The 20299-nt window shown below is 39.8% G+C and overlaps 1 protein-coding gene across 9 annotated transcripts in view; it reads right to left on the bottom strand.

Moving 5' to 3' along the window:
* Positions 1-20083, bottom strand: part of LOC138764190 (constitutive coactivator of PPAR-gamma-like protein 1) — a 130483-nt gene extending 110400 nt beyond the window's left edge. For 5 of the 9 annotated variants that reach the window (XR_011358042.1, XR_011358044.1, XR_011358043.1 and 2 more), the window contains exon 1: positions 19080-19920. Coding sequence is in view for 5 of the 9 variants with exons in the window: in XM_069939762.1 (XP_069795863.1) it covers positions 19080-19553 (474 nt within the window). In the remaining 4 variants the exon portion in view is untranslated. Of the gene's footprint in view, positions 1-19079 lie in introns of all 9 variants that reach the window. The other 4 variants (XM_069939766.1, XM_069939767.1, XM_069939764.1 and 1 more) reach the window with 4 other exon arrangements.
* Between the last annotated feature and the right edge of the window lie 216 nt (positions 20084-20299).

Below are 20299 nucleotides of genomic sequence, written 5' to 3'. Positions count from 1 at the left end.
GGAGAATATTATGATTTACCTGAGTCTTGTTCTAGTGCTTTAATTACAGTAATTCCTAAAAAAAGATAGAGATCCTTTGAAGGTATCTTCATATAGACCAATTTCATTGTTAAATGTAGATTATAAAATAAGCTAAAGTATTAGTGAATAGATTGGTTAAATTTTTACCAAAGTTGATACATATTGATCAAACAGGTTTTATAAAGAATAGGTATGCTTCAGATAATATTTTGCGAGGGATTAGTTTGATCAATAGATTTTGACAATCTTTAGATCATCCGATGGTGATATTCTTAGATGCAGAAAAAGCATTTGATAGAGTTCAATGGAATTTTTTGTTTAAAGTTTTGGAGAAATTTAAGTTTGGTCCTTCTTTTATTGGTTGGATTAGGGATCTAAATAGTAAACCGGTAGCTAGAGTATTGACAAATGGTTTGATTTCAGAATCTTTTAAGTTAATTCGATCAACTCGTCAAGGTTGTCCTTTATCACCAGCTTTGTTTGCGTTAGTGATTGAACCTTTAGCACAGTTGATAAGACAAAATCACATATAAAATTTATTTATTTGCTGATGACATATTGGTGTATTTAACAAATCCAGCTCAGTCACTTTTGCATTTGAAGGAATGTTTAATACAATATGGATGTCTTTCTGGATATAAATTTAATTGGGAATTTAATGGGAAGGATAAATACAATTAAGATGAATATTTTTTTGCATATACAAAATTTGTTTCATTCTATTTACTTGATAAAATTTTTATTCGAGATTTAAATAAAATGGTTAGGGAGTTTTTAATGGAGGGGTAAATTTTCGAGTGTAGCTTTGAATAAAGTTGAATAAATTAACTTAGAAATATGAGTTGGGGGATTACGTTTACCACATTTTCAAAATTATTATGAGGCAGACCAACTTATATTTATTAGTTCATTGATGGATTTGGTAAGGCCTCCTAGTTGGGCTAAAATTGAGATGGCAAGTATTTCTGAATTTGAAATACATCAATTTTTGTTTAGGTGGAATATGAATTTGTTACAATATACTAAAACATTTAATGAAGTTATGGATAAAGAAAAATAAAATGATAGGTTCTAGGGGTAAATTATTGGCTTTGACTCCATTGTATAATAATCAACTTATTTCTTTTTCAATACATAATCAAAGTTTATTGCATTGGAGATTTAAATGTGTGAAAAATTTGGGAGATTGTTTGAAAGAGGGTAAGTTTTTATCTTTTAATCAGATGAGAGAAGATTTTGGTATTGATAAGAATTCTTTATTTCTTTATTATCAAATTCAATCTTTGGTAAAATGTATGTTTGGTAGAGATATGATTTTACCTAAAATGACTAAATTTGAAACTTCTCTTATGAAGGTACCAGAGAAGGGTTATATTTCATTTATGTATCAAATATTACAGGATGGAATGGATAAAAAGGGTTGGGATAGATCTAAAATTAAATGGGAAGCGGATATTGGTTTTACTTTTTCTAAAGAGGATTGGTTAGATATCTGTTATGTTAGTGTAACTAGATTGATAAATGCACGTTATGCAATGATTAATTACAATTTTTTACATCAATTATATTTGACACCTGAAAAATTTTTAAAAATGGTTTTAATGAATCAGATTTGTTTTAGATGTGGTGATACGGTTGTAACTTTTTTTCATGCTGTCTGGTCATGTATACATATACAATCTTTTTGGAAGAAAATTCAATCGTTTTTAGAATATCTGTATAAGATTAAAATAGTTTTCGATCCAACAGTATTTTTATTGGGTAGTTTGCAACCCCTGAAAGGCTTGGGATGAGACAAGTTTCAGCTTGCTTTTGTATATTTAGCTTTATCCGCAGCGAAAAAATGTATTGCTAGTACTTGGAAAGATATAAATATGATTGATATTAATAGATGGCATAATGAGGTTAAATAATTTAATAATGGAAAAAATTTTTGTATGTTTCACATGATAATAATTTTTTTATTAATAAGTGGTTGTTATACTCAGAATATTTACATTTCAATTTGTATTGATTAGATTTTAATATGTATATTTAACTTTTTTTAAAATATTCTTTCTTTTTTCTTTTTTATGGCTCTCCTTAGGAGAGTTGGCTGAAAGGGGGGGTGAGGGGTGGGGGCTCTTTTTTTCTTTTTTTATATATATATATAAAAAAATGTTCATGTTTAATCGCTGTATATGTCATATATTATTTGTTTTTTGAACGAATAAATAAAGTTTTTTAAAAAGGATTGACAAAGGTCATACTGGGGCAAAAATTAAGTCAATATCTGCTCCTATGAATTATCAATTCTCATTTCTTCAGAGCCAGTTCTGCAACTCCTCATCTTCAATTTGCACATACCACCGCCATCAGTCTTGAAGTGGCCAAAAATAAAGCTGCAAAATTCTGTCCCTTGTAAGTATTGATGAACAGGTGGATTATTTTAAACTTGAATAACAGGTGAACTAATTTTATTTGCAACATGACATGGATATGGTATTTGGACTTGCCTCACAGAAACCTATACTAATAAATGAGAAACAAGAGTTCCAATCTTACCATTGTAACTATCAAATTTAATTTTAATTCATAATCTCAATTTAGAAAAACTCATCAATTATAATGAGAAACACAAAATAACTAATGTTGCATATTATTAAAACAGATCTAGCTCACCAAAGGGGCAGTACAGTTGGCATAGGAGTTAGTATGTTCTCCCCGTGTCTGTGTCGGTTTTCCGGGGGCTCCGGATTGATCCCACCGTTCCAAATGCACCAGGGGCGTAGGTTAATTGGGTGTAAATTGGGCGGCATGGACTTGTGGGCCAAAATGGCTTGATACCGTGCTATATGTCTAAATATTAAAAAAATTAATTTAAAGTAACATTTTTATCTGGTCTGGCCATTATATGATACCAGACTTACCAATGTGGTGAATTCTTAAATACTATCTGAAAGAGTTAAACCATTAGATACAACTCTACCATTAATAAGCACAAACAACATTGCACTATAAATGCTCGTCTTGTCTGTGACACCATGAACATGAACAAGTCCCCAAAAGGTACAGTGAACCTATTATGTTGAAACTTCAACACTCTCAGATCCCCATCATAATCATGATGCAACCTGCACGTCAACCGTGCCACCCAAATTTAGACACACAGCACTCTAACAGGCCATTTCAGCCCACCAGTCCATGCTGCCCAATTCACACCTAATTAACCTACACCCCTGGCACGTTTAGAATGATGGGAGGAAACTGGAGTCCCCAGGAAAACCCATGCAGACAAGGGGAGAATGTGCAAACTCCTTACAGACAGCCGGGATTTGAACCCTGGTCCCGATCACTGGCACTGTAAAGGCCTTGTGCTCACCGCTACGCCAACCATGCCTGCAATCATCTCAAACTATAAATGCATGTTCACTGAGGTCAATCAATCCCAAAAGTATTAATAAGAGTTAACTCATGCTCTCTTTGAAAAATAGAACTATTGTAACCAAGATTTCCACAACCTGTAAATGGTACTTGCACCTGTTTGCACCAGTGGTACATTAATATCTCCAAAAGAAGCCCAAACAAATACTTTAAGAGTCCAGATGTTACATGAAAAAAAAGTGATGTAATCAACCTTTAACTTAAGTGTACGAGATATGAAATGTAAAACAATGATACAAATTAAAGCTACAAAACAGAGATGAAGCCTTCAGAAATAAATAATATTTGCTTTATCAGTAAAACACCTGCAAGATAATTTCCGATAAGTACATTCAACTGGATTTAGTAACCACGAGGTCATGGCTTGACATAAAAAGTGAAATGAAGTTCACGGTCCCAATTTCTACAATCATAGTTCCCACAAAATCTGAAATTAATTAACAAAGAAGCATATATTCTTCCTTGCAATAATACACACAAATTATACTGCATCCGAAACAGCATACAGTGCTGTGAACAGTATTTCACATGTGAGCCACGAATGGGATTACCCAGGTAAAGCCCTATTTTGCTACTGCAGGCCAAAAACTGAGGCAACTGAAATTCCATTAATTTTTTCTGGTGCTGTGGTTCAAGGAATCACAAAATTCTCATGAGTTAAATTAATAAAGTCAACCAATACTACAATTGGAACAAATGCACACCATATCAATAGCAATTATAAACTGATTAGACTTACGTGAATGCACTCAATCTGTGGTGTTATGAAGCAATGAAAAAGATGTGGTTAAAAAAAAAATCAAAGTAAATTTCAAAACCAATCTGTTTCTGGATAGCCAGAATTTGCAAAAAAAATTAAAGTAACTAATATTTAAAAATACTCCATCAAGCAACATATACAGGGATCATGGATGCCGGAAATGTGAATTTTCCAGTTGACGGAGACTCACTCTTACCAGCTAATACCAATACCACCTGCATCAATACTTAGTCCCTTTCCTAAATCCAGGACCTGCTGGCAAAGAAGCGAGCTGCCCACCAGGCTCACCTTACAAAGCTGTCCTGACCAGAGATGAAACAAGCCTTCCGTCGCGCATGCAGCCATCTTCAGCGCAAACTCCGGGAGATCCAAAATGAGTGGTGGACTAGCCTCGCCAAACGAACACAGCTCAGCGCGGACATTGGCGACTTCAGGGGTTTCTACGAGGCTCTAAAGGCTGTGTACGGCCCCTCACCCCAAGTCCAAAGCCCGCTGCGCAGCTCAGACAGCAAAGTCCTCCTCAGCGACAAGATCTCCATCCTCAACCGATGGTCAGAACACTTCCAATCTCTTTTCAGTGCCAACCGCTCAATCCAAGATTCCGCCCTGCTCCAGCTCCCTCAACAGCCCCTAAGGCTAGAGCTGGATGAGGTCCTCACCCTGGATGAGACATAAGGCAATCGAACAACTGAAAAGTGGCAAAGCAGCAGGTATGGATGGAATCCCCCCCAGAGGTCTGGAAGGCTGGCGGCAAAACTCTGCATGCCAAACTGCATGAGTTTTTCAAGCTTTGTTGGGACCAAGGAAAACTGCCTCAGGACCTTCGTGATGCCACCATCATCACCCTGTACAAAAACAAAGGCGAGAAATCAGACTGCTCAAACACAGGGGAATCACGCTGCTCTCCATTGCAGACAAAATCTTCGCTAGGATTCTACTAAATAGAATAATACCTAGTGTCGCCGAGAATATTCTCCCAGAATCACAGTGCGGCTTTCGCGCAAACAGAGGAACTACTGACATGGTCTTTGCCCTCAGACAGCTCCAAGAAAAGTGCAGAGAACAAAACAAAGGACTCTACATCACCTTTGTTGACCTCACCAAAGCCTTCGACACCGTGAGCAGGAAAGGGCTTTGGCAAATACTAGAGCGCATCGGATGTCCCCCAACATGATTATCCAACTGCACGAAAACCAACAAGGTCGGGTCAGATACAGCAATGAGCTCTCTGAACCCTTCTCCATTAACAATGGCGTGAAGTAAGGCTGTGTTCTCGCACCAACCCTCTTTTCAATCTTCTTCAGCATGATGCTGAACCAAGCCATGAAAGACCCCAACAATGAAGACGCTGTTTACATCCGGTACCGCACGGATGGCAGTCTTTTCAATCTGAGGCGCCTGCAAGCTCACACCAAGACACAAGAGAAACTTGTCCGTGAACTACTCTTTGCAGACGATGCCGCTTTAGTTGCCCATTCAGAGCCAGCTCTTCAGCGCTTGACGTCCTGCTTTGCGGAAACTGCCAAAATGTTTGGCCTGGAAGTCAGCCTGAAGAAAACTGAGGTCCTCCATCAGCCAGCTCCCCACCATGACTACCAGCCCCCCACATCTCCATCGGGCACACAAAACTCAAAACGGTCAACCAGTTTACCTATCTCGGCTGCACCATTTCATCAGATGCAAAGATCGACAATGAGATAGACAACAGACTCGCCAAGGCAAAGAGCGCCTTTGGAAGACTACACAAGAGTCTGGAAAAACAACCAACTGAAAAACCTCACAAAGTGTATACAGAGCCGTTGTCATACCCACACTCCTGTTCGGCTCCGAATCATGGGTCCTCTACCGGCATCACCTACGGCTCCTAGAACGCTTCCACCAGTGTTGTCTCCGCTCCATCCTCAACATCCATTGGAGCGCTTTCATCCCTAACGTTGAAGTACTCGAGATGGCAGAGGTCGACAGCATCGAGTCCACGCTGCTGAAGATCCAGCTGCACTGGGTGGGTCACGTCTCCAGAATGGAGGACCATCGCCTTCCCAAGATCGTGTTATATGGCGAGCTCTCCACTGGCCACCGTGACAGAGGTGCACCAAAGAAAAGGTACAAGGACTGCCTAAAGAAATCTCTTGGTGCCTGCCACATTGACCACCGCCAGTGGGCTGATCTCGCCTCAAACCGTGCATCTTGGCGCCTCACAGTTTGGCGGGCAGCAATCTCCTTTGAAGAAGACCGCAGAGCCCACCTCACTGACAAAAGGCAAAGGAGGAAAAACCCAACACCCAACCCCAACCAACCAATTTTCCCCTGCAGCCGCTGCAACCGTGTCTGCCTGTCCCGCATCGGATTTGTCAGCCACAAACGAGCCTGCAGCTGACGTGGACTTTTACCCCCTCCATAAATCTTCGTCCGCGAAGCCAAGCCAAAGATTACAACTACTACTACAGCTTTCTGTCCCCCTCCTTTCATTGCGACACAGCATTTGAGGTTGCTCAATCCAGTCAACCTCCAAAATGTAAAGAAAGTTTCTCCAGTCATCATTTCTTGCAAGATTCCAGGAATGCAGGTTATCATATGTGAGGGAATTTCCTGCCTTGTACTTTTTCTCATGATGAGATTAAGTTCCAACCTTCCTCTTGCACCTGACTTTCTATCAGTATTGAGATGGCCAAGTTCTTTTTCTATAAAGAAAGCCTCTTCCATTTTTATGTCCCCTAAAATTCCCTATACATGCTCTGAAAGAATTAATACATACTCTCCCATTTTTAAATACCCTCCCATTTTTAAATACCCTCCCATTTTTAAATACCCTCCCATTTTAAAATACTCAGTTGGTTAAATTGATAATCTATATTCTCTTGTTTTTTTTAAGTCACCCTTTGCTCCTTTCTGAAATTTTCTAAACCTCTAAGCTTCTGTTTAATTTTGACAACACTGTTGTTAATTTCAATTTGAACTCATTCTTTCCTTCCTTAGTTCATTCTTCTTGATCTTTATACAACTGGAATTTCTTCTTGAGAATTATCTCTGCTATGGCTCATCTATTGTCTTATTTAAAATTATATTTTCATATTTCATTTTAGCCAACTCCCTCTTCATTCCTTTAAAATTACATTTATTAAAATTATTTTAAAAATGAATGTAGATTCTACGATATTATGATCATTCTTCCTCAGGATTACTTTTAGATCATTTAGCAATTGTCTCAGTACACATGATATTTAAAATAGACTGTTCAGAGGCTGGAGTTCTAAAAAACTGACCCAAACACACTATAAAACATGTTGCCAAGACTACTTTTGTTTATTTGGTTTGTCTGACCTTAAGTATATGCCACCCAAGATTATTGCCATTCATTAATTGCATATCTTACTTGCTTACATTTTTGCTTTCTATGCTACAGTATGGTTAGTTAGGCTGCAATACTTAGCCAGAAAGATCTTGAGTGTTAATCTCTCAAAAATACCCAAAGTTTACATGTGTCTAATATATTCAAAAACTTAAAACCATTAATGGCATGTAATTTTTTAATTTCTTTGAAAAATCAAATTGCCATTCATATATTTGTAGAAATTCTAAGGAAACCTTAAGAATACTTTTGAATTCATACGCTATCTGAATTTGAAGTCATGTATCTGATAAACATAATGGAAATAGGCCCATTTACATCTCTTATACACCATGCTCAAGATTCTCTGATAAATTTGCAGGTTTAAGTTTAGGGTCTATTTTTCCTTTCAATTTTCAGGAACTGGGCATCACTGACAAGGTTACCACTGATTACCCATCATTTGGAAAGTGGAGGATGAGGCACCTTCTTGAACTGCTGCAGTCCCTCTGACAAAAGTTCTCCAGCTGTACTTTGGGCCAGAAATTCTAATATCTAGATACAGCAAGAAAGTTTGGCGAAGTTACCATACACCCAGTCTATTTGTCCTCCTTCGTGGTTGAGATGACTGACTTGCAACTTACTGTTGGAGTGGCCTGTGTGAGAACGTGCATTGGGATTTTATGAATGGTAGTGACTACAGCAACTATGGTTGATAAGTTTGTGGATGGCACCAAAATTGGTCAGCACAAAAGGCTATGAACTTGGAATGCAAGCCAAGGAATGGCAGATGGAATTAAACTTGCACAAGTGTGCAATATTGCACTTTGGTAGGTTAAACTGGTGCAGGGCTTGCACAGTGAAATGATAGGGTCTTGAAGAGTGTTACAGAACAGAGAAAATTCAGGGTACAAGTACATAGTTCCATGAAAGTAGTGGCATAGGTAAACAGGGTGATGAAGAAGGCAGCATTAGCACCCTGACTTTCATCATTCAGGGCACTGAATGCAGGACATTGATGAGACCAAACTTGGATGCATAGTTCTGGTCACCCAGCTATAGGAAAGGTATCATTAAGCTGGAAAGGGTGCAAAAAAAAAAATTCACAAAAATGCTACTAGGTCTGGCAGGTTTGAATTGGAAAGAGCTAAAAAGAATTTTCAATTTAATTCCTGGAGTGCAGGATCTGAAGGGAGTTCTTGGAGGTTTAGAAGATTATAAGAGGCATGGTTAAGGCATATTGTCATAGATTTCCCCACCATGACCAAAAAAAACCTAAAACTAGAGACCACAGATTTAAGATGAAAGGGATTTAAAAAGGACATGAAGAGCACCATTTTCCACATGTGAAGATGGTGGGTATATGGTACAAGCTGCTAGAGGAAGTGAAAGGTGGGTACAATTGCAACAATTTGAAGAAATTCAGACAGAGACTTGGGAAGGAAAGCTTTAGAGAGATATGGACCAAACACAAGACAATTGGAACTGGCTTGGGTGGTCAACTTGATCAGCATAGACAAGTTACTCAGCACCAGTAATAAATCTAACATTCTATTCCCTTTATTTCAGGGGTCTTCATCAGTATGATCATTCTCCCCCCTCCACTAAGTAAATCCTTTTCTCTGATGACAGCTTTGCTTAGCTTCTGGCCTTTTTTCCATGATAAATATCAAGAAGTGTATGCATGAAACCTGTCCCTAGCGACATAAGTTCACCCATATTAGTTAAGAGTACAGAGGTTTAGAAAACTATTTTTATACAATCTCTACTCCACCAAAAGCTTGAGGAACTTCAAGATATATTAACGTGAAGTGCTCCATAACTTGAAAAATCAGAGCCAAGATCCAAGGCCATTTTTAAACTTCATTCTAACTTTCTGGGCTGGATAGAACATTATTTTCAGAGCCCAAAATAGGTTTTTAATCATCAAATCATAAGGACACCATGTTAGCAAAGTAACGAGAATTAACAACTGAAGCTTCAATTTTGAGTGATATAAAGAGCAGAAATTCAGATTCTAGCTTTATTATGTCAACAATAATATTAAAAACATGACCTAGATTACGTAGCTGAATTTCAACATAAGCAGTTCATCACAGTGTTCCATGAGAATGTTCTTAATACCAATAAATAATTTCTTCAAACCATTTCTACACATGGAATCCAAGAAATTTCCAATGTTATATAAGCGGCGGGATACATCTGTGGCACTACAGGTCATTTTAATTTGGAGATACAGCACGGTTGCTTATGGCCCGTGTGCCCTTGCCACCCAATTATATCGAGATGACCAATTTACCTACTAACCTGTCCATCTTTGGACATGGGAAAAAAAACTGAAGCACTCAGAGGAAACCCACTCGGTCGGTCACAGGGAGAACATGCAAATTCTTTACTGACAGTGGTTGCGTCGAACCCAGGTTGCTGGTACTGTAAAAGCGTTGCACTAACCACTCCATTAACCATGCTGCCCATGTAAATTGCAAACCTTGTATTTTCCATATTTTGTTTTGACAGTTGAGGCTGTTGGTGTCGGTGCTGCACAATTGCTCAGCTAAAGGAGGTGTAAGGCACTCCTTCCGTCCGATAACCTACAGGTCACCCTTGGGCAAGGTGTAGTACCTGTTTAATCTCTCAATCAAGGTCACGTGAAGTCATGGATTGCACATGGTGGATGGTTTTTATAAGCAGATTCTACAAATTGGAATTTACGGTTGTAAAACTAAATACACTGGGCAGAGGAATCTGCTGATTAATGGTCAGGGTTACCCGTCTAGTACGGACACTTCAACTGAAGGCGGCCACGGGAACCCATCAGCATTTTTCCCATACACAATCATGAACTCAGTTCAAAGAAGGAGCCTTCACCTAAGGAGAACAGGGGAGCCAACAACTACAATTCAGAGGTCAGAGATCGTGATGGATGGAAACATGATCGCCCACACTGAACGGCAAGGCACCCGATTGAGTTAAGGCTATTTGGGCTACTTTTCTCAAATTCCATGATGTCATCCTCTAACTGAGCTCAATCTTATCCTCATTTTCTTATTTTAGAGTGTTTATTATATGCTAACCTTGAACCACACTCTCGCCTTCAACCGGAATTGTGCGTGTGGAGGGTTATATAAAATAAGAGGGGACCATAATCCCATTAGTCCCACTTCCCTGTATCTTCTATCCACTATTTTCCCCTTTAATTCTTCAAATTTTCACCTTGAAAAGTTGTTCAAGTTTTGGAGAACTGGACTCATCATATAATATTCTTAACTTGATTTTCATTATGATTGAAACCTAGAATGTAATTTCAATGTCTGTCAAATAACTTTAAAAATGTCAATGGCATGCATCTCAGAACATGTTCTAAATACAGTAAAAAAAAACCCTGGTATCTGGCACCTATGGGGATTGGTGGATTCAGGATGTGAATTTTCTGGTTGCTTGAGATAATGTGATTGGTGAGGCGTGCCAATTCTAAAGCTCCGTATTATTTATTTATTTTCCGTAAATTTTTGTGCCAGTTGCTTGAATTTTGGATAAAAGAGGCTCTTTATTAAAAGATTTTTAACATGATCACTACTGATTATGGTCCCCTCTTAATTTGATATAACCCTTCACACGCACAATTCCGTTGAAGGCTCGAGTGTGGTACAAGGTTAGCATATAATAAACACTCTAAAATAAGAAAATGAGGATAAGATTGAGCTCAGTTAGAGGATGACATCATGAGCAAATTGTGAAAATGACCACTATGCATGGAACAGAAGATAAACAAGTTCTAAATTCTGAGCTTGCACCTAAAATATAAAGCCTATAATTCTAATGCAAGTATTTCAGTTTCACCCTCCTCCCAGGTCTAACACTGGAAGTAGAACCAAGATTTGGAGTAATTAGCATGAAATATAGTTCTTTTAACAAAATGATGACTCCTTTGTTTCTCTAGTTAGTTCATGATTATCATTTCTCAACCGAATGTCCTTTTCACTTAATCTTCCAATGGTTTTTTTTCCACTGTCCTACCCTATCCCCATATCACAGACACAAGACTGGAAACTTACAGAAAATGATAAATTAAGTTAGAATTGAACCTCTGCAATTGTTTCAAACATTAGCTTTAAATTTTCTGCAACAGGCAGCCATAATTTTAGGCTCTGTTTCAATTTTAGATGTCTTCTTTCTACAGAGTTGGACTGCCAATTCTTGTTGGACATATTCCAGGTGGTTTAATCAAATTACATAATTGTTTTAAGAACTGAGCTATTCAAATTATTTTTCCATGGAGTGAACACTGTCTTAACATTTCAAACAGATGTGCACAGCCTTCAGAAACTAAGAAACCAGATTCACCATTCAATATTAATTTTTAGAGTTTCCCACTCCTCCCCTGGGGGTTCTTACTGCAAAGTTCAAGAGGTTAGTTTCTAACTATTGGAAGTTTTCAAAACACTCTGGAGAGCTGGCAGACCTTGGCAAAAAGTTGAAGCCATTAAATTGTTGCACAGCACATTTTTCAATATTTAAAATACAAATGACCAGAATTGAAAGTCTAACCCATTCTCTAAGAAGTTCATGTCTCTGTTTTTTTTCATTCAGATGTAATGGAGATGAATAAGATATGGAACGTGATCACCTCTAACTGCAAGATGTTGAAGTAGGTTTCGTCAAGCAATCTCCAATATGATGGTGACCATTTACCTGAAATGATGAAAAGTCACCAAACTTACTTACTCATTAACTGTATCACTCTTCATCACTCTGCCTGATCAGTTATTTCTGACATCTACTGTGCATATCTTAAAAGCACACTCTCACTGTGGGTTGTAAACCTACAAATGCATTAAACAGACAATTAACAAGTATATTTGGTCCATCAATACAACTGAAATTATTCTTGCAATGAGCAATGTGCCAGCAATTCACATTTCAATGAAATAATCTCAGTGAATTAGTGTAATTTCCATTTAATTGTTTCCAATTTCCAAAGCCAATTAACTATGCCTGCTCCACAATTCTGAGGATCAATGCTTCATCTTATTTCAATAAAACTTTTCATTAGTTACTCACGTTCCTTCCTAGCAAATTTAGCTAATATTTTAGGGAGACATGGAATGGAAAAATAAAGCCAAATGTATATATTTAAGCATAAGGTACAAACCTGAAGCAAGCGCATCGAAACCTATTCAGCAGTAAGATTCTGCATAGAATTTCTACACATTAGAGAGGCAAAGTAGGATGTAACAGACAAATGAAAATGGGTTAGGTAGATGTTATCCTGCTCAAGAACAATCAGTTCGCATCCAAGGCCTTAAGCCAATGAAATGTAGTGAAAAACCTCCCTTCATGTGTGGAAGAAATGCCACAACAATGATGGGATGCATCAGCAGTGCAGAAGACTCCCACAGCACTGATCCCTTACCAATAATTATGAGACCTGACTTGCTTCACATACTCTTGCGGTTAATAAAAACAGTGAAAGTTTTGATGCATGAAGTGACAGGCTGCTAATGAACGTACAAAGGAAACTCCTGTTTCTGCTAGATGCCCAAACTTGATTATTCAGCTGGATTGAAAGAGAATGATTAAAGATTCTACAATAGCTTTTAAATGGAAACACAAAGCAAGCATTAACAACAACAATATACACTGCCCTCCAGAAAGTTTGGGACAAAGACAACCTTTTATCCCCCCATTTACTTGCCCGGGTCTCTGCTTCAAATTTGCAATCAAACAATTCACGTGATTAAAGTGCACATTCCAGATTTTATTCAATGTTATTTGTACATATTTTGATTTGATCATGTAGATATTACAGCACATTATATGCATAGCTCCCTCTTTTCAGGGCACCATATTTGGGACAAAACAATGGGATGTATATAAAAGTATTCATGTTTTGTATTTTGCTGCATGCCGTTGCATGCAATGACTGCTTGAAGTCTGTGATTCACTGACATCACCAGGTGCTGAGTATCTTCTCTGGTGATGCTCTGCCAGGCCTCTACTGCAGCCCTCTTCAGCTTCTGCTTGTCCCCTTTTAAGTTTTCAGCAGATGGAAGGCATGCTCAATTGGATTTAGATCAGGGTGACTGACTAGGCCATTCAAGAATATGAATGACCAAGTCAGTCATTGGAGTTGAAAAACTCCTTTGTTGCTTTAGCAGCATTTTAGGGATCATTGTCTGGCTGTAGGAGAAGTGAGTTAGGAGGCATTTGCTCGAACTTGAGCAAATAAGAGGTTTATATACACCTCAAAATTCAATTTGCTATTGCTATCAGCAGTTACAAAAATAAAGATGATCTGTGGCGCCCATACATGCCCAGGCTTTAACACCCCCAAAACCACATTTCACAGATAAGGTGTTCTGCTTTCAGTCTTTGGCAGTTGTTTTATGCCTCCACTCTCCTGGCAGCGGACGCCTAAAACTGTGCCTCCTGGCACAGTGCTCTTGCCGTCACTCTGAAACATGTTAATCTTGGTCTCACCTGTCCACAAGACCTTTTTCCATAATTCTGCACTCTTTTGGCAAACTGTAATCTGGCAATCCTGTTTCTGTGGCTAACTAGTGATTTGCATCTTGCAGTGTAGCCTCGATATTTGTGTTCATGAAGTCTTCTGAGGACAATAGTCATTGATACATCCACACCTGCTTCCTGAAGAGTGTTTCTGATCTGTCGGACAGACATTTGGGGATTTTTCTTCAATATGATAAGAATTCTTCTGTCATCAGCCATGGAGGTCATCCTTGGTCAACCAGTCCTTTTGAGCTCACCAGTACGCTCTTTCTTCTTAATGATGCTCCAAACAGTCGATTTTGGTAATTCTAAGGTTTGAGTGATGTCTCTTACTGTTTTATTCTTGTTTTTCAGCCTCAAAATCGCTTCTTTGGCTTTCATTGACACAATTCTGCTCCTCACGTTGAAAAAAAATGGCAACTACAGTCTCCAAAAGTGAACAAAAGCTTAGAAGCAAGCTTAGCTCTCTTATACCTGCACGAATGAAGCAATGTACTCACAAACATCTGTGAACCCAAATATTATGGTGCCCTGAAATGGAGATGTATGTAAAAAAGTGGTGTAATTTCTACCAAAATGTATAGAAATAATCTTTTATAAAATCTGGAATGTGGTCTTTAACCACATGCAAATTGTTTGATTACAAATTTAAAACTGAGAAACACAGGGACAAATAAAGGAAAAAAATGTCTTTGTCCCAAACATTATGGAGAGCACTGTGAGAGGAATATCTTGCAACATTATCACTTTTGTGTGTCTCATCAAGACTGGGAATCAAAGCAAGTTGTACAAGACACATCAATTTTGGTTGGTTTCGTATGATAGCAAAACCTTAATTGACACTCTCTCTCCTTGAGAGTTGGGTTCAAGGGTCATGACAAATAACTTGAACATGAAAATCTAGACTGATACACCTGTGCAGTAAAGAGTGAGAGCTACATCCTTTCACAAGTTAAACTGAGACTGATTCTAATGAAGAGCAAGGACACTCTGCCCAGTAACATAAAAATACTACAAAAAAAATGTTTCATATAATGTTGTTTTAGTGAGATCTTGAGAAATATTACCAACATTTCCTACAGCAGCAATATTTTATTCAGACACAGTGCCTATCAAATATATTGCACTGACTATGGAAATCACTTGGATATCTTGTTTTATTAAACATATTTTGGATAATATATTGCACATTGAGCCAAATGTTTCGAAGAAAATTGTATCTTTTTTATTCCAACATCCCCACTTTTTAAATCAGAGAATGATTGCAGCTCAGAAGGAGTCCATTTCGATATAATGTTAGAGCAATCCAGTTCGTCCCATTCTCTGTGCTTACCCCAAAGCCCTGAAAATCCTTTTCTTTCATACAGTGGAATCCCTAAGCACTCACTGTGTGAAGAGGTTCTCCATTTGAAGCTTTTAACAAATGCCGTCATTGTTTCACCCGGGCTCTTAACCCATGGAAATAACTTCTTCTACCAGTCTGTCAATATGCTTTATGATTTTAACTATCTTTATCAGATCCCCTCATAAATTCCCCTTGTTCCATGAAAAACATTGCCTTCCCAATCAAAACATAAGCAATGTCCTGCATCCCAAGAACCAATTTTGTAAATCTCTTCAGAATTCTTTCCAATCTATGGTGCCCAAAGAGGTAACAAACTGCCAGTTTTGGCTAAATGTTTCCTAAGGATTTGTAATGACTTAATTTCTCTTGAATTTTATACCTCTACTTGCAAAGTCTAGGATTTTGAACATTTTCTTTCTCCCAACCATTTTTAATTGTTCAATAAATCATGCATAAATTTGCCCATATTTCTCTGTGTTCTGTCCCCTTGAAGTTTGTGCTCTCAGTATCACCTCTTCTCACTGACAAAATTAAATTTCATCTGCAACTTTTCCACTGACTCCATTAGTTTTGCCATATCTCTGAAAAGTAATCCGTAAATTTGGAAGTTGTCTCCTTAGCATTTCAAAGTAAATGATGAACAATGAAAACTTCTCTCCAATTCAAACACTACTACTGTTTCCTGTCACTTCACCTATTTCCTTTCCATGGATCTTTGGCCTCTTTTATTAGTCTTAATGACAAGACTATGCCTTTTGGAAGTTCATCTATATACCAACCATAGTTACCTCACTGACCCTTTGTTATTTTATCAAGAAAACCTCTTGGTTAGATGTGACATGTCTTCAGCTATGCATTCTAGTTTTCTCAATCCACGGTGTCAAGCACACCAGTCATTCTGTCTCTGTTTATGCTGTGGAGCTCTCCCCATTATTCGTTTTGCATTCGACAGGTTAATATCCATACATTTTGAACAAGGGTGCAATATTTCCAACCGTCAGTTGCCACCTCCAAGTTTAGAAGATCATGGCCAGGGCCTCTGCATCTTTCTCCCTTACTTTCCTTAGCAACCCAGGATGCATCACATCTGGGCCAAATTACTCATCCGAATGTAGCACAGCGAGTGTTTTGACATCAATTTTTGGCCTATCCAGAATCACATCTTCATGTGCTCATTCTCCAGGAGCATCTTAATTCTTGATAAAAATTCTTTGTACCTCAATCAAATCCTCAAAATCTATGAGGTACACTTTGCTTCTAATAGTATTTTTCTTGTTCACATGCCTATTTAATATTTTTGGATTGCCGTTTACAGTTGCTGCCTGTATTTTGTCGGACACTTTCTTTGTTTTGGTCATTTATTTTCTTACTTCCCATCTGATCTTTGTGTAACTAGCTGCTACTCATTTTTATTAACAATTTTGCATCTGTCATATGTTTTCTTTCTGCTCTATTTTCCTCCATCATTTTGATCATCAAAAGAACTATTTTTCACATCCTTCTATCTCATGGGAATGTGCCCCCTGTGTCACTGAAATATCTCCACCTTAACTGTCTTCTTACCCAAAACTGATTTTATTCAACATTCAGTATTCCAACCATGTCACGATGTTTGGGACTAACAGTCAAAATTCTCCTGAAATGACTGGATACACAGCAGTGCACTGTTAGCAATATCATTAAAAACACTTCAAACTGTTAGGTAGGTTAAAAATCCAGTTACAACAATTCACAGATATTGATCATTGCAAATTGAAAACCTAGAATTTGTTAAATAGCAATATCAACACCTTAGTAACATCTTATTTGCTCATAGTCATGGGACAATGCCATGTTCAAATTCTCTGTAGCATTTCTTATTACAGCTCATTGCAAAAAGTACAGCTATAGCCATCGGGGAACTACGTGTACAATATATGCCACTTCAAGATCTGCATCTTCAAATACCTATCCATTAAATGTTACTGCACCTACATTTCATTAACCCTCCCCCCCTCCCCCCAATGCAGCTGGGACTCAGCAACCACACTTAAACAAACATCAGCCCTGTCATTTTGTCTTCTACACAAACCCGAAGAGAGCTGGGTTTGCTGCCAAACCTATTCCAGAACCTGTCATCACTCCTTCTGCTAGGAGCCATAAACTCGTTTGTCAGAAGTAGCTTTTGTTAACAGGATACCTTTATTCACTGTATTGTACATCTTTCACAGGGAGTTTGAAAGGAAGATCTATACCAATAAATGCGGCATGAAATGTCAGTCTTTACTTTGGTCGGTAGGCTGCATGATTTGGTGGGGGGGGGGGGGGGGGGGGAAGGAAGGATGTTTGGGTTTCCAGCTATTCATGTCCATATCAATGATTAGGCTAGAGGAACCAAATGTTGTATTTTTAAATTTCTTGATGATATAAAATTCAGCGTGATTGCAAGTAGGGAGGAAGATGCAAAAGGCATTCACAATTCAGATGCTGAGTGTAGTACACCTGTTATAATGTGGAAAAGTGTAAAATTAACCAAGTATGGTGTACTACACAGTAAAGCTAAAGTGTTTTATTTTGAATGGTGAGAGATTGATTCCTTGGTAGATCAACAATGTACAAAGTGTCGTGCACAAATCACCAAAAACTAACATGGATCTGAAGGCCAACCTGCGTTGGTTTTCATTACAAGAGGGTCTGAGTGCATGTGTGAAAAAGTTTGGCTGCAGTTACGACCACACCTGAAGTACTGGAGATGGTTATTGACCCCCTATTCAAAATGAAATGCACGACATGGCAAAAATTTACGGGAAGAGTGGATTTGATGAGTTTGAATTGAGATGGTCCTTATTCTCCAATAAAGAATGTGAAATCGGTTTCTTGCAAGGCTTAGCAAGCTATAGATACAGGGAGGACATCTCTCCTGTTTCAAGAATCTAAAATGAAGAATCAGTGTCACAGGTTGTTAGAAAATGAGGCAAATTACTGGAAATCTCGATCTCAGAGGACAGTGAGTTCATTTACAACAAATTAATGGATTTCTGGATATTAAGGGTATCAGGTATCTTGGGCTAGTGCAAATAAATTGGCATTTATGCAGAAGAACTGCTGTGATCTTGATGAATGGCAGGCTGAAGCAGCAGGACGATTTGCTCCTGCATTTTTAATGACAGCAGACCCACAAGTGGCCGTCCCCGGAGAGACTCACCGTTGGCACCTTCAGTGACAGCAGTTCATTTGCAACTGCTCCCTGGAGTCAGAAGCCCAGTCAGCTCTGCACCTTTGCGTTCTTTATTGTGAGCCATTTGCATGAGCTGCTGATAGCAATGGCAACAGGTCATGCAAGGGCCTCGTGTAAAATAGTGCGGAAAAGGTTATTTTAATTCTACATATGCTTTTTTTTTAAAATGTTTTCACAAATTTGACCAACGTCGAGCAAAAACCACAACATCCAGGCCCACTAATATTTCGTGACAGGCTCCTGACAATAAATTGTGCTTTTATATTGCTGCAGTTCCTTGATATAATTCTGGGTAGCAGCATTAGGTCTGATTTTTTTGTGTGTGTGTGTGTCAGAACCAGCGAGTCTTTGTTCCAGGCACCTTAAACTGGCAGCACTGCCGCAAGTCTCTCCATGACAATGTGAAGCACCCACACCCGTTAAAACGGGGGGCGAGTGGGGGGGATGAACGATGCTGCTGCGAGTCGGCACCTACCTTCACGCGGAAGCGGAGGAGAGCGAGGCGGATGCAGTGGCTCATGCAGACGGGGGGAAGGAACCAGACTTTGGGCGGCGGGGTGCCTTTGTTCTGGACGTGGCTGACGATCTGCTGGGCCGTCTGCCGGTCGTTGATCTGCTTCTTCACCCACTCGTGGAGGCGGGGCTTCTCCAGCGCGCCGTTGAAATAGACCACCAGCTCGATGTTGCCGCTGAAGCAGGCCTTGGAGAGCGAGGCCAGGTAGCTCAGCATGTGGTTCCACTGGCCGCCGCTCACCCAGTCGTTGTAGAAGCCGCCGTACAGGCGGTGCAGGCAGTTCTCGGCGTCGACCAGCAGGCGGAGCGGGGTCTGCGGTGGCCGGTTGCGGCCTCCGCCCACCAGGCTCCCCCGCGCCAGCTTCTGCAGCTCCACCGGCACCACGGCGCTGGCGCAGTGCTTCTCGATGTACTCCTGGAAGCCCTGCACCCCCATGGCCTTTCACTCCCTCGAGCCGCGCACCGCGCGCGAAAGGGCCGCGGGAAAATGGCAATCGGCCGACCGTGGAGGCCGAAGGGTGGGCGGGCTCCGGCGGGGGCCGACGGTCCGAGTGGGGCCGGGTGGACTTCGGTCGGATTTTACCGCACTCTGCCAGTCGGTAACAGGGACCGTGCCGATCGCCGCCATGTGCTGTTACGGCGCCATGTCTGTCGGAGCCGCCGCGCAGGCGCACTCACCCCGCTCCCTTGACGTCAGCGCCCACATTCGCCGGAGGTCACGTTCAGGGGCGCCTGTCAATCAGCCCGCGGACAGGGCAGTCCCGTCGCGCCCAACTCCCCCTTGCAAATCGTGGGTTGAGAGGGCAATGAAACATTGCTCATTTCTTGCTCCGAGGGATTCTTGACCTTTCGACTTGACTCCAAGCTGTTCTTTCCTTTGTGCCCCTGGTATGAAAATACATCAGAGTTCTCTGCAACCTACAAAGTTGCACCAACTCCACACCAATCTATTCTCACCCATCACCCTCTATTTTTCTTTCATCCTATTGATTTTTCAAAAAAATCCTCCTATTGCACCAACCACCTCCAGCAATGCCTTCCAGGCCACCCAGCCCTCTGGGTTTCAAGAAAAAATAACTCTGACATCTTCCCTGAACTTCTCTCCACTCACCCTCAACAAACGTCCTCTGCTATGAGGGCCTGGGGGTGGGGGGGAAGGAAAAAAAGGGCTGTCCACGCCCC

Source organism: Narcine bancroftii, chromosome 5, assembly GCF_036971445.1.
Source record: "Narcine bancroftii isolate sNarBan1 chromosome 5, sNarBan1.hap1, whole genome shotgun sequence".
Lineage (NCBI taxonomy): Eukaryota > Metazoa > Chordata > Chondrichthyes > Torpediniformes > Narcinidae > Narcine > Narcine bancroftii.
Note: the sequence above shows the minus strand (reverse complement) of the source record. Positions and strands in the feature narration are given on the sequence as shown.